The following is a 13,178-nucleotide window of genomic DNA, read 5'->3' on the forward strand; positions in this document are numbered from 1 at the left end:
AAGACAGAGCAGGACACATCTAGAGGCTGGGAGAAAAGGGCAAGGGAGTGATAGAGAAAAACAGAGTGACATAGACAGAGTAGGATGGAAAGAAATGGAGGCAGAGATAAAATAACCAGGACATGGAAAGCTTGGTGGATTGGTTTGATCCCCCTCTACTTTCCCCCCCTATGTCTATCTTTTTCTTTCCCTGCTTTCCTCCATCTTTTGTAAATCCAACGAGTGCTCCCTCGCCTCAGAGAAAAAGTGGGTACCGTTTTCAGCTAGCCGGCCCCTCAGCTGGCTGGCTAATTGCAGAGGTATCACTGTATCAAATGACTAATAGAGTTTCCCTGCCCGTCGCTAATCTGCCAGCCGGAGCACAGCCGCGATGTGTTTACTCTACGCAGAGGCAAGGGAATACAAAGACACACCCGCCCTTTCATTTCCTCTCCAACACAATTTCACGCCGCTAGAGCATTAGGTGAGAGGTGTTAGTGGAGCGTGCATGCGTGTGTCTGTTTGTACGCACATTTCACGATATGTTAATCTATCTTGAAACGGCACCAGTAAGTTTCCCTGGTGCTGGTCTTTTCAAATCAAAACAAACTCGTATACACATTTGTTTGGCTTACTTGTCTATTTTTATTCCATAACACACAATCTTGAAATGTCTTTAAAATGACATGATTTACTTGAAAACCTACATTTAGTATATTTAGAATCGTTATCTTTTATCCAAACTGACAAAATATCTTGAAGACTTGTAAAAGAAATGCTGTTACTCCAAAAAGTCTTAAACCCCAACAGGTTCTCAAAAGGACAGGAATAAAAGAATACACACTCAAACACATCGGAAATACACGACACACACACACACACACACACACACACACACACACACACACACACACACACACACACACACACACACACACACACACACACACACACACACACACACACACACACACACACACACACACACACATGCATAAACAGGCACCCGCACACTGACTTTTGCCAGGCAATAATGGCCCAAAGGTCAAGTCATCAGTCAGAACACACCATTACCAGAGCCAATGATAAATGCAGCAGCACTCCATTTACTTAAGGTAGGAGGAGAAGAAAGGGAGAGCCGACAGCAAGATTGAGCGAAGAAGAAAACCTAATGCGTAAAGAGGCGTGGGGAAGCTGCATACAAAGTAAGAGAATGTGGAAACAAAGGAACGGGCTTAAACAGTCATTTGGCAGGACATTTTAGGGAGCTTTCTCTGCCGCTGTTCCCTACCATTCCTCTTTCTTTTTCAGCTCACCCGAGGACATCCATACTCACAGCACGGGCTATGAAAATAATTAGACAGGCCCTTTTTTTTTTAGGTTTTCCTCCTCTCTTCTTTTCACTATGCTCCCACCCCCTATTTGGCTCTGAGGGTTTGTCTCATTTGGATGTCAAGTGTCTCTGTGACACTGACACTGGTGCTGTTAGCCCAAAGGCCCGGCTACTAATGAGACGTTCTAAAGGACCGACACACTACACACACCATTCAAAGAGTACAGAATAGACTGGGATTTGCTTCTGATGGGAGTAACTCTGCTTCATTACCCTCCTATACCCTCTGTTCTACACGGCTGTACTGTCGCTAACTCCACCGCCTGTTGTTTCCTCTCTCTTCTCTGGTTTGGGTCTTTTTTTAAACTGCAGCTCCATCATTCAACTCTCAGTCATTTCTCTTACTGTTTCTCTGTCCCTGCCTTATTCATTGGATATTTGTCAAATATGGGGCATCAGTAGAATAGCTCCAACAGCCTTTAGCCTCATGGGCATTGCATGGCAAAGTCTGAAAGTTAAAATGTTCACTGTCTGGCTGTGCAAAGGATTATTATTAACCCAATTTTCATATCAGAAAATATAAATATGCTAATGTAGTTATGTCATCCGAAAGGTTTGTTGTGCCTCTGGTGGGCCGACTGTCAGAGTTTACCAGCGTTTGGTGAAAGAAAAATAGCTCTGAAACATGACTGATGTGTTCAATCTGCCTTAGGTAGATAATAGGTAGGGCAGATCAGATCAGTGTGTGTTCGTGTGTGTGTTTTTGTGTGTAAAAGCTTAAGAGTGATAACAGGGTTGTGAAGGTCAAGTAAATGCCACCACTCAAGACATCGCTAAAGAGCAACTTTGTTGTTCACATAACAATGAGACACTCAACCTCAGCACACACACACTCGCATTCACAAGACCTCCTTTCTTTTGGTGTTTGTGTGAGGGGGGTTACATGATGTGTGTGATATGTGTACATTTAAAAGTGCGTGCCTTGTAGTGGTTTGCATTTTCACACCTAGACTCAGTTTGAAAGGCTCGTTTTCGTCTGAAGATGAACTCATTGGCCTGTGTCAGATTGGCCCCGTCAAACACACCACGTATTGATATCAAGGATTTATCACACACTCCCTGAAGAACACATTTATGGTGTTTTGCATGTGTCTAGGTGTGTATTTCTGTGTACACATACCTTAGTTCTAATGGACAATTATATGGACCCCCCCACACACACACACACACAAACTGTCTGTCTTAGTGTTTTTACAGCCAGAGAAATGAGGCCCCCAGACTCACATTAACACCCTGATGTATGAGCGATCTGCTGCTCCTACATGACAGCAGGTGACAGCTCCTGTCCCTCTGCAGGCTCCACATCCCACAAGCAAATCCCCTTTCAATTTCCATCTCACTCCAAAGAGAGATAGCTTGATGTTTTTACTTATTTTCTTATTTTATAGATTTCTTTAGTCCTTATTATTCCACCAGGCAGATGTGGGGGAAAAAAGCTTTTGCAGCAGTCCTCTAGCTACCCACAAATAGACTTACCATTTTTCATTGTATGTGAATGGCAGGCTAATGAGTCTGACAAAGTGTTGACAAACCCTCAGTGGAAATAGTTTTAACTACATACTCAATTATAATGTTGACTTTCTCAAATGTTTTCACACATAATTCTTAGTACTTCAGATTGTTGTAACATTTGAAGAAGCACTCAATATAATGATTCTGAACTTTAACTAACAAAACTTTTTTCTCGTTCTCTCTTCATCTTTCCCTCTGTTGAACATTGGTCCCGGGCATGTGGCCAATATCTATCCATCCATATGGATACGCTTGTCTCTTCCCAACAACCTGTTTATCTCTGTAACTGCCTTTCTGTCTCTCCTCTTCACCTCACCTCTCTCCTCTCCTCTTCTATTCTCCTCTCCTCTCCTCTTCTCCTCACCTCACCTCTCTCCTCTCCTCTCCTCTTATCCTCACCTTTCATTTTGTCCTCCCCTCCTCTTCTCTTATCCTCCTGTCTTCTCCTTTGCCCTCCAGACCTTACCCAACGTGCCTATGACCAGGTCCTAAGTTATGTCCTCTGTCCCTACTTTCCCACCTTAGCTCCATCCTCCCCTGGTGTTGACTCCGCCCCTTTGCAGCGCACAGCAAGTCACAGCGCAGGGACAGGAAACTACAGCCGTGGCGGGAACAACAGCTATGCCACGGTGGGACCAGGCTACACCTCAAGCGTTGTTGGAGACATGTATGGCTCGGACCCCTATGTGGCGGACCCTTACCGCACCCTGCAGTACTGCCCCTCGGTGGTGGATTCGCCCTACAGCAAGTCAGGACCCGCCCTGCCGCCTGAAGGCAGCCTGCAGCGCTCACCATCCATTGACTCCATTCAGAAAGATCCAAGGTAGGTGGAAGCAGTGTGTGTTTGGTGTGTGTGTGCATGACTGTGTGTGTGTGAGTGGGGTTTACAAAGTGTGCAAGACCATGGAGCATATGATGCTCTTTGGAACGAGAAGCTCTTTGGAACGAGAAGCAACAATCCTTTTTGGGGGTTTCTCATAAATGTGTTGAATACATTGCACACACACACAAACATACACACACATACACACACACACACACACACACACACACACACACACACACACACACACACACATACTGATAGACATACGCAGATCAATATCCCTGTCACAGTTATAGTACATTTATATTGCCACAACATTTACAGTAGGGATCGTGTAGACTAATGTTTCTCTAGTATTGATATCTGTATGTCAATATTGAGCAGACATAACAATAACTTTAGTGAAAGCCAATACAGCTCAAATATTAACCCCCCACAACTGCACAGTTTATTTTGAAGCTCTCTCAGATTCAAACCGCACAGTGTTACAATCATCCAAGAGGCTGCATTGAAGATGATAGACGCATGTTGTTTCAGGTATCAGTGTGAGGATGAAATACAATCCAGCATGGCTGCTTTGACTAATGGATTCATAAGTTTGGAAGCTTTTCTTGATACCAGAACACTGCAGAGCGATTTATTACATCATGAGGAAGGATTTCACAACTCTCAAAAGTTCATGGTTGTTGTCAACAGCAATCATTTTATCTGCGGTCTGGACAATTGTGAGGTAAACAGCAGAAATACCATGTTTACCTTACAGAGCAATGTACCAGGACTGTGTACTTAATTCCATTTTATTAGCCAACTTATTGTGTTTGTGGGTAATGTCACATTGCATTGCGACAAAAGTTGAGCTGGGTTCAACTTTGTATTCTTTGCCAGCCGACTCTGTTTATTTGTGTCAGCATCAAACCCTGATGCAGTCACCTCACTGTTATAAATCAGGGTGCTGCGGTATGTTTTCCACACAGCACAAATGTTCATCATAACGCAGGCATATTCCCATCTGGACATCTGTCTCTGCGCGTTAGTTTTTTTTTTTTAAACAACCCAGAAGAAATGTTCCTCCACTCACACACCGGTTGCTTAAGAAGCTCCATTTCCCCTGCCTTTGTGTCATGCTGTGTGTAAAAGAGTCCTACTGGGCTGTGATCACTTCCATCCTCTAGTCTACACAATTAAACAAAGCCCACTCTCCTTGCTTTATTTATATATATATTTCACAGGACTCTTGATGAATAATTCCTTTAATTAAAGAGTGAGAGGGACTTAGACGTGCGTGGATCAAGTCTTAGCAGCAGCTGTCAGTCACAGGAGAGGGAAACAAAAGAGAGAGCTTTGGGAGAGAGAATGGGTGAGAAAGACAGTGAAGGAGAGAATAGGAGAAATAGGTGGGAGAGAATTATTTAAAACAATGGCATAGAAAGGGAGCGTGACTGAATGACATGCGGACAGTCAGAGGAACATGCAATCCTCCTCGAGATTCTGCAATGTTGTGAAGTTTCTGATAAAGACGTTGTAATGGTTTATTATGAATATGATCTGATTGACTGGCTCAAGTCGTTCTTCATGATTAACACAAACAACATTTCTCTCTTACGTTCCCACTAAGTGAAATAATAATGTATAGGTTTGAGTTAATCTTCCAAGTGAGACAGAACTCCCAAAATGTGTATTTTATCAGTTTAGTTCAATCCTGTGTAAAGTAAACCGTGTGACTGACTCATTGAATGCATTCGAAGACTCTTTGTAAAAGTAAAACTTCCTTTCTCATTTTCATATTCACTCCTAGTTTGTGAAGCCTTAGTTGTTTGCACTGTGTTGTTTGTGAACTCAGGAAACTCTTCCTGAGTTCGGCAAGAGGCAAAGCAGTAGTGTATATATATGTTATGTTTTCTGTCAAGTGTTTCCATACCTCGTCTACAAAGGCAGAAGAGTCGCACAACAACAACAACACAAACAGTTGCAACAGTAGGTACAAACATGTTGATGGAAGAGAAGCCGTTGAGAGAAAAAGAAAGAAGAACATTTGAAGCTCATTAAGGCAAACTCCTGCACAATTATTCATGTATTTATATATGAGATCAAATTCAGTTTCATACATTAGGTATTTGAAAACATTTAAACGTGTATTGCACTCTATACGTTTTAATGAGAGATGCTAAATCTCTATTTTCCTATTGCATATAACTTCTGTGCACTTTAAATTCTTCTGAATAAAGCTCCACTACTCTGTGGAGAGTAAACAAGCTGTAGTGTGATTTACAATAGAACAAAAAAAGCCATTATAGGCTATATTTCTAATTGATTTGTTAACTTTAATAACTGAATCTCTGCAGCCAATATATGTGGTTTGATGAAGTAGGAGTAGCTTGCAAACAGACACACAGAAACTATTACAGAATCTTTACTGTACTACAGCCGCGGCGTTATGGGTGGGCCTACTGGGCCTAGGCCCACCCACTCTGTTACTGGGCCCACCCATTCATTGATCAAAAATGACTGGGCGAAAATATAGTTTCCAACATTTTTATTTTTGATTATCAAAACTAACGATTACATAATAAAATAAGAGCAAACATGTGTTTCCCTTTAAAAAAAACTTAGAAAATTAAAAGCAACATGAATTAATGTAATCAGGCAACGTAAAATGTGAATTTGGGACCGAACTCATAGTGGAAGCGCGGGAGCAAACACATCGTAGAACGTCTCGCGGGCGCGCGCAGATGGAGGACAGTGGACTGGACAGACACAAAAAATATACCGCACTCACTAACGATGTCACAACAATCGATGTTCAGGTTTTCATTTGAAAGAGTAAGAAGAGTCATCCTCACAGCAGGTGCCGCCTTAGAGAGACGAGAGTGTGTTTAATGTTGTGCCCCGCTGAGCTCAGTCCCTCTGCGGGACGTAGCATCCGTTGCAGGTCAACAGAAAATAGCATCCCAGTGCCGGACCTCTCAGCCATAGATGACCCGGCGGCTCCACAGCCACATCTCATAAAGTACCCTCAGACACTTTTTGGACAAAAGAAAAGGAGCTCCGCTGCCCACTGGTATGACAAGAACACATTCTTGGAGTATAGCATTAGCAAGGACAGTGTGTTTTGTAAAATGTGCCGACATTTTAGTGAGAGGCGGGGCCGGCGGAGAAGATACATTCAGTCGCCATGGTTACAGGGACTGGAAACATATCGACTATGCTCTCAGTAAACACGAATGCAGCGCAGCTCATGCAATAGCTATGGAGAGAAATACAAACTACAGACAGTGCGAGAAGTCTGACCATGGAACCATCCTCCATCAGCTACTCAACCCAGAGGGCCGACAGGGAGAGATCATTGAGAAAAATCGGGAACACGTAAAGTTTTACCGGACATAATTGTCACGTGTGCAAAGCAAGAGATTCCTCATTTCATATTGAGACTAAATATCTAGGGAAATGATTAAGAAACGTAGAGCTAAAATGTAATGCCATTTGCAACTACCAGAGCGCACCCAGACGCATTCTCCAGCCCAAATCAGCAAAGCTTATGAGTGTGAGGCAACAGTGTCTGCTGCCCAAAAGCTCTGCAGTATCAGAAGGAAGTAGCCTAATGATAAATCTGCAGCCTCTGAAAAGTGCCGCGTCTGAGAACCAGTGCCTTTTACGCACGGCCGCTCACTTCGCTCGATCCGCTAAAGGACAGCAGGCTGCGGTCTAACCACACAGACACACATCAGGTGCTCGCTCATTATTCCATATTCTGCCGTTGTATGCTCTTTGTTTCTAAACGTATCAATGTATTGTGAACCAAAACTAAATAACATGCAGTATAACATTTATTTTCACTCATAGCGGCGTGCCGCTTAATCATTTAAATAATATTTAAGCTTCTCATAAGTGAAAATGTTTAAAAGAGAAGGGTTTTGAAAAAGTGTCTTTACTATAGGAAATATGCATTACACAGTTGCCTACAATGATATGCAGGCATTTATTTTTATTACATTTTTGTTAACGAGAAACATCTATTAGAACAGGCCCAGCCGAAATTACATTGGCCCACCCACAATTGAAATCCTGGCGCCGCGGCTGCTGTACTAGCTAGAAAGTGTGCATTATTGGCCCACTGGAGTCATTAACACATTTGCAAATATGCACAAGTACACATAAGAGGTCACTCTGTTTCCTTTGTTGCTTTGAGCTTTACACTGCATGTACACATCCTTTTAAATGTTATTTAAAACTATAAAAAACAGTCTTATTAATCAACCACTATTTAGAAAATATGGCCATTTTGTACACAATTCCCACATTTCAAAACATTTTTGTGTTGAATGTCCCCTGCAGAGTTCAATAAAACCTTTTTTTTTATTCCTCAAAGTTTTTAATCACTATTTTATAATCCAGACTTTACCAGCTGGAGCCTTGTGGAGTGAAACTTCTTTAGACCCAGCCTGTGGTTTACTGTAATTAATTAAGGTCAGCCATCAAATCCACATCGTGTAGAACCACAGGTAGCCAAAGTGCATACAAACTGAGAAGACATGTACATGAAGGGATTTTCATAGCAACCAAAAACGGTATCACTAGTAGTATAGTATAACTAGAAAGGGACCATTTGCATATACCTAAAACAACATATTTTTCTCAGGATAAAGGACATCATGTGTATATGAACAAACATACATGTATGTATCAATATATCAGTCTTATGGACACAAAATATTGTCTCTATTAATCATTGAACAAAGTTATGTTCTACATTTTTCTTTGCCAATCGGTTAAATGGCCTCCTACTCCAGCTCCACGCTCTTGTTGTAATTGGACCTAGCTGAGCTTACATGAAGTGCTAAATGAGTTAGCAGCAATTAGATACAAGAAGCACTCTGTGTGAGGGCAGAGGTTACGCCTGCGTGTGGTAATGGCTGTGTAAGTGTGCAGTGTCTGCGTGAGAAGAGTGTGTACTTTTGTATAATTCATTCCTGCATTCTATGCTCTAACTTCAGCCGTGTGTGTGTGTGTGTGTGTGTGTGTGTGTGTGTGTGTGTGTGTGTGTGTGTGTGTGTGTGTGTGTGTGTGTGTGTGTGTGTGTGTGTGTGTGTGTGTGTGTGTGTGTGTGTGTGTGTGTGTGTGTGTGTGTGTGTGTGTGTGTGTGTGTGTGTGTGTGTGTGTGTGTGTGTGTGTGTGTGTGTGTGTGTGTGTGTGTGTGTGTGTGCAGCCAGTAACACAGTTAGGGGCCACTACAGTTGCAGAAGAGTGAGCGCGATAGAGCAGAGGTGAGGACAGCAACACAAAGAGAAAACTCAATAACTGCTAATGGATGGGGTGAAGAGAGGAGGGGGAGGGGGAGGGGGAGGGGGAGGGAGGTAAATGAAGAAGGGAAGAAAAGAGGCACATGAAGAGAAGATGGTGGGAAATAAGGGGGATTTAGGAGGAAGAAATGGAGGATGGTAGATAGAAAAAGAGAGTAAATGGAGGAAAGCAGAAGTGAAGAAGAGGCAGAGCATAATGTAGATAAGTGTTGCCTCTTTGTTTGTGTGTTTTCCTTTAACCTCTCTCTGTGAAAATAGATTCTCACCCGCACTGAGTTTCCCTCTTAAAATTAAATCTTGAAAACAAGCCTGTGCTTGTTTTCAAGATTTAATTTTAAGAGGGAAACTCAGTGCGGAAACAAAACAAGTAGGGAGGGTGAGAAAGGAAAGCCTAAACCAATAATCAAGGCAAAGAAAAAGGAACAAATAAAGGGGGATTGGGAGAATCTTAAGTGAGGGAAGAAAGCACAGAGAGACATTAGTTTGGGGAATAAGGGAGACGTACCTTGAGGGATCGAAGAAAGAAACGAGTGAACGATGCAAGACATGGTAGAGGTTTGTTAGTGAGGACGAGAGGGAGATAGATAAACATTAGCTCAGGGAGAATGGGAGTGAGGGACCAGGGGGGCTTCCAGCAGGAGGTTAGGAACAAAGAGAAAAACACCAACAAGAACTCTGTGTTGTAGAAATAAGAATTGACGTATAGTGTGTGGGAGTGTGCTTGGCTTATCTCATCAAACACTCAATCACTGTGAAACACAGTCACATCACTTCAAGATAAGACGAATCAAACTCCTCATTTCCACACAACCAAAAGCGATAAAGGTTGCAATGTTTTTGCTGTTTGATGTAAAAATCATTTTGCCATGATTAAATGAAGATTATTTCCAGTTAACATCTTGCGTTTATGTGATACATTCTTCCAATTCCTACTGAAAACACAATACAAAAACTAAGAAAGCATTGAGTCCTGGCAAGTAAGAGAACAACTAATTGTTAAGGAATAATTCTTCTAGATATCTAACCTTTTGCTCTGTGACGTTTTATGATCTACTCTGACGTCTGTTATCTCCTTTAAGGAAAGGCCTTGGTGCCATATGTGTTGTTGTCACCAGTGTGTGACCGGTCAACTTGTCTGGCACGAGGGGTAATTGTTGTGAGAACGCTGAGGCACTTCTTTATCGGTGTTTGTGGACTCTAGGATGTGAAATCTTTGAGGCCATGAGTGTCGGACGCAGGTGGCTCAATGTTCCCAGCTGTTTAGTCTACTCCTTCAGAGATGTTGATTTCTCTCTGTGAACCAGTTAAAAGGTCTAGCATAGAGAGAGGCTCTTCAGAATTGACGTGGCAACTCTACCGTGTAGTCAGAACCTCTGACTCTTTGATTTGTGATGTGAATCCTCCGGCCGAATACTCTGAATAAACCCATCAGTGTTTGACATCAAAGCTCCAACTCTCACCGTGTCTCCTTCCTGAGTCGGTGACTCCATGCATTGCTACACAGAAGTTTCCTCCACACTAATGATTGTGATTAATGTTCTATGTCTGAATCTCTTTGGTCTCTTTTTGTTCATGTCCTAAGAGCAGGTGGGGAAAACAAAGGTCTAATTTTTCTAAATGTCTCTTTAGTTCCTTGTTGTTGTAATACTAAATTCAATTCAGAAAAAAACCCAACATGTTTTTGAGCTGTCACTCCCATAAACACAGGAGAGGGGCTTCTGTACATTTCAATTAAACCACAGTCTTGAATCAAAGGGTTAAAGCTTTATGGCTGCAACAATGGATGTAAACCATGTTATAGGTAAAAGAAATACCCCCTGTGCACCCATTATGTGTGAGAGGCAATAGAGCTGCTGACGTGAAATTGCTATTTACAGTGACTTGATATGATGTGATGTGGTGTGACATGTCATTGTCACCGCTCGCTATTTACTGACAGTGTTTGTTGGCTCGCAGCCCAAACACATCGCTCTATTTATGGAGCATCTGCAATGGTCAGCTGTGTGTGTGTGTGTGTGTGTGTGTGTGTGTGTGTGTGTGTGTGTGTGTGTGTGTGTGTGTGTGTGTGTGTGTGTGTGTGTGTGTGTGTGTGTGTGTGTGTGTGTGTGTGTGTGTGTGTGTGTGTGTGTGTGTGTGTGTGTGTGCGTGTGCGCGTGCGTGTGCGTGCGTGTTTCCAAGGATGTGTCAAAGGCAGGGCTGTGGAGACTCTGTGTATGTGTGTGTGTGTTTGTTGGATGTCAGTTGGGCTTTATTGTTTACTTGTATTTATGTACATATGTGTGTAAGAGAGAAACATAGTTCTTGTATTCCCTTATGCAGCCATTGTCTGTGTGTACAATGCATTGCCTTGTGTTTTGGATACATATGGTTTATGTATGACTCAGCAGATGGGATAGCTACTTTAGATGGAAATTGAGGCACCAGCAGCGTACTTGTGTGAAAGGTGTTGGTTATATTCAGACAGGTGAAAGTAAGACCCGCTCACATCAACACCAAGTACCCAGTTTACTACACAATTCACTTGAGGATTTATATTGTGTGAACTGGAAACAGATAATGTCTCTTTGGCATGTACTCTGAGTATTTCTCTGCTGTGATGTGCACACAGCTGTTGCACTAAGACAAGTCCAACATTCAGAATTGAATGTTTCATGTTTCTGATGGGCAGCACTTAACTGTTTGTTGGTTTGTTTGTTTGCCTTGGATTGAATATCCCATCATTCTGGGTAAATGATCTTCAATACAGTTTACAGTAGTATGAAACTACATGTCAGATTGTTCATGGTCATTGAGCTAACTACTTTTATGTGTCATCAAATCAGCACAATAAAGACTCGCGAGAAGAAGAAAAACATAATTAAATACATTTATAAAATATAATATATTGCGATAGTTATGTTTTTTTTATATTCTCAGCACCCATGTGTCAGGGGTTAAAACTGATAATTAGTGTGCTAAATACAGGCACAAAATGTAAATACAATAATGGCGCATTTCCACTACACGGCCTCTCTCGGCCTCGCTCGGTATGGCTAGGCCTCGTTAGGACTGGCTCACTTTATGGCGCATTTCCATTACAGTTTAGGAACTGGGGTAGTATCTATAGTAACGCAGAGTAGGCGAAGCCGTGACGTCATCTTCAATGAGAACCCCAGAAAAACAACACAGCCGTTAGCTGTTAGCACTCAGAGCTCACAGCTCCTCATATATGTTCAGAAACTAGACAAAAGTTAAACAAGTACAAACCACAGACTGTCTGTGTCATGGCGAATACAGTCGCTGCTTTATTTATGTCTGTATAGGCCGTTGTTGTGAGTGTGGACGGTCGGAGCATATACTGCGTTAGCTTAGCCAATCTCCTTTTAGAAAACACGCATTTTAAAAGGTTTTTCGCCTGCCGTCTGTCTGCAGACTTGTCAAAGCATTAATTCATGGTTTTTACTAACCGGTATCAGTATGTTGTTACTTCGGCATCATTTTGAAACGTGTATTACAATTAAATCACGGTCAAATATGTTCATCTTGTTGTAGTTGTAGCCCCCTTGCCAGCAATTCTCTCTCTAGTTTACTGTAGCATACTCAGCCCGACTCAGCCTGGTTGTTCATGGCCCTAGAACCACGATTTTATGGGGCCAGAAAAACTGTGAATTAGGACCCGCTAGCCGGTACTAGGCCAAGTGGAAACGCAACCAAAAACGGGCCCCGCACGGCTCAGCACGCTTAAAGCGAGCTCCGCGCTGCAGTGGAAATGTGCCATAATTTAGCCTTTTTATAGCTTATATTGGCACATTCTGACTAATGGATTTTTGGGGAAATGAATGGGACATGCAGTAGGAACAAAAGTCACATTTAGAAACGAAACACAGCCATGGTATGGAATGCATTTATACTTTTAGCCGTGTCAGCTTGAAAGTAATACAAAAAGAGAAAAGGAGAGAGGCTTGCGATTCTTCAGCACCATGGACAGAGACACAAAGCCTTTTTTCAGTTTGAAAGTTTCAGCACCATGGAGAGAGACAGAGTGAGAAAATGCTGCTGCTGCTTGTAGCACTAACTCTGACTGCTGCCTACACATACTGCACTATTGCAGCCATGTTATATTTCCTCGTGACAATACTGAATTATTACAGCAGCCTTCTTTTGTATGTTGTATTCATATTTAGAACTATAA

The 13,178-nt window shown here is 42.3% G+C and overlaps 1 protein-coding gene across 1 annotated transcript in view; it reads left to right on the plus strand.

The window, feature by feature from the left end:
• Positions 1 to 13,178, plus strand: part of ctnnd2a (catenin (cadherin-associated protein), delta 2a) — a 208,383-nt gene that overhangs the window by 105,310 nt on the left and 89,895 nt on the right. The window contains 1 exon segment of the mRNA XM_034132641.1: positions 3,410 to 3,707. Within this exon segment, the coding sequence (XP_033988532.1) occupies positions 3,410 to 3,707 (298 nt within the window).

Source organism: Trematomus bernacchii, unplaced genomic scaffold, assembly GCF_902827165.1.
Source record: "Trematomus bernacchii unplaced genomic scaffold, fTreBer1.1, whole genome shotgun sequence".
Lineage (NCBI taxonomy): Eukaryota > Metazoa > Chordata > Actinopteri > Perciformes > Nototheniidae > Trematomus > Trematomus bernacchii.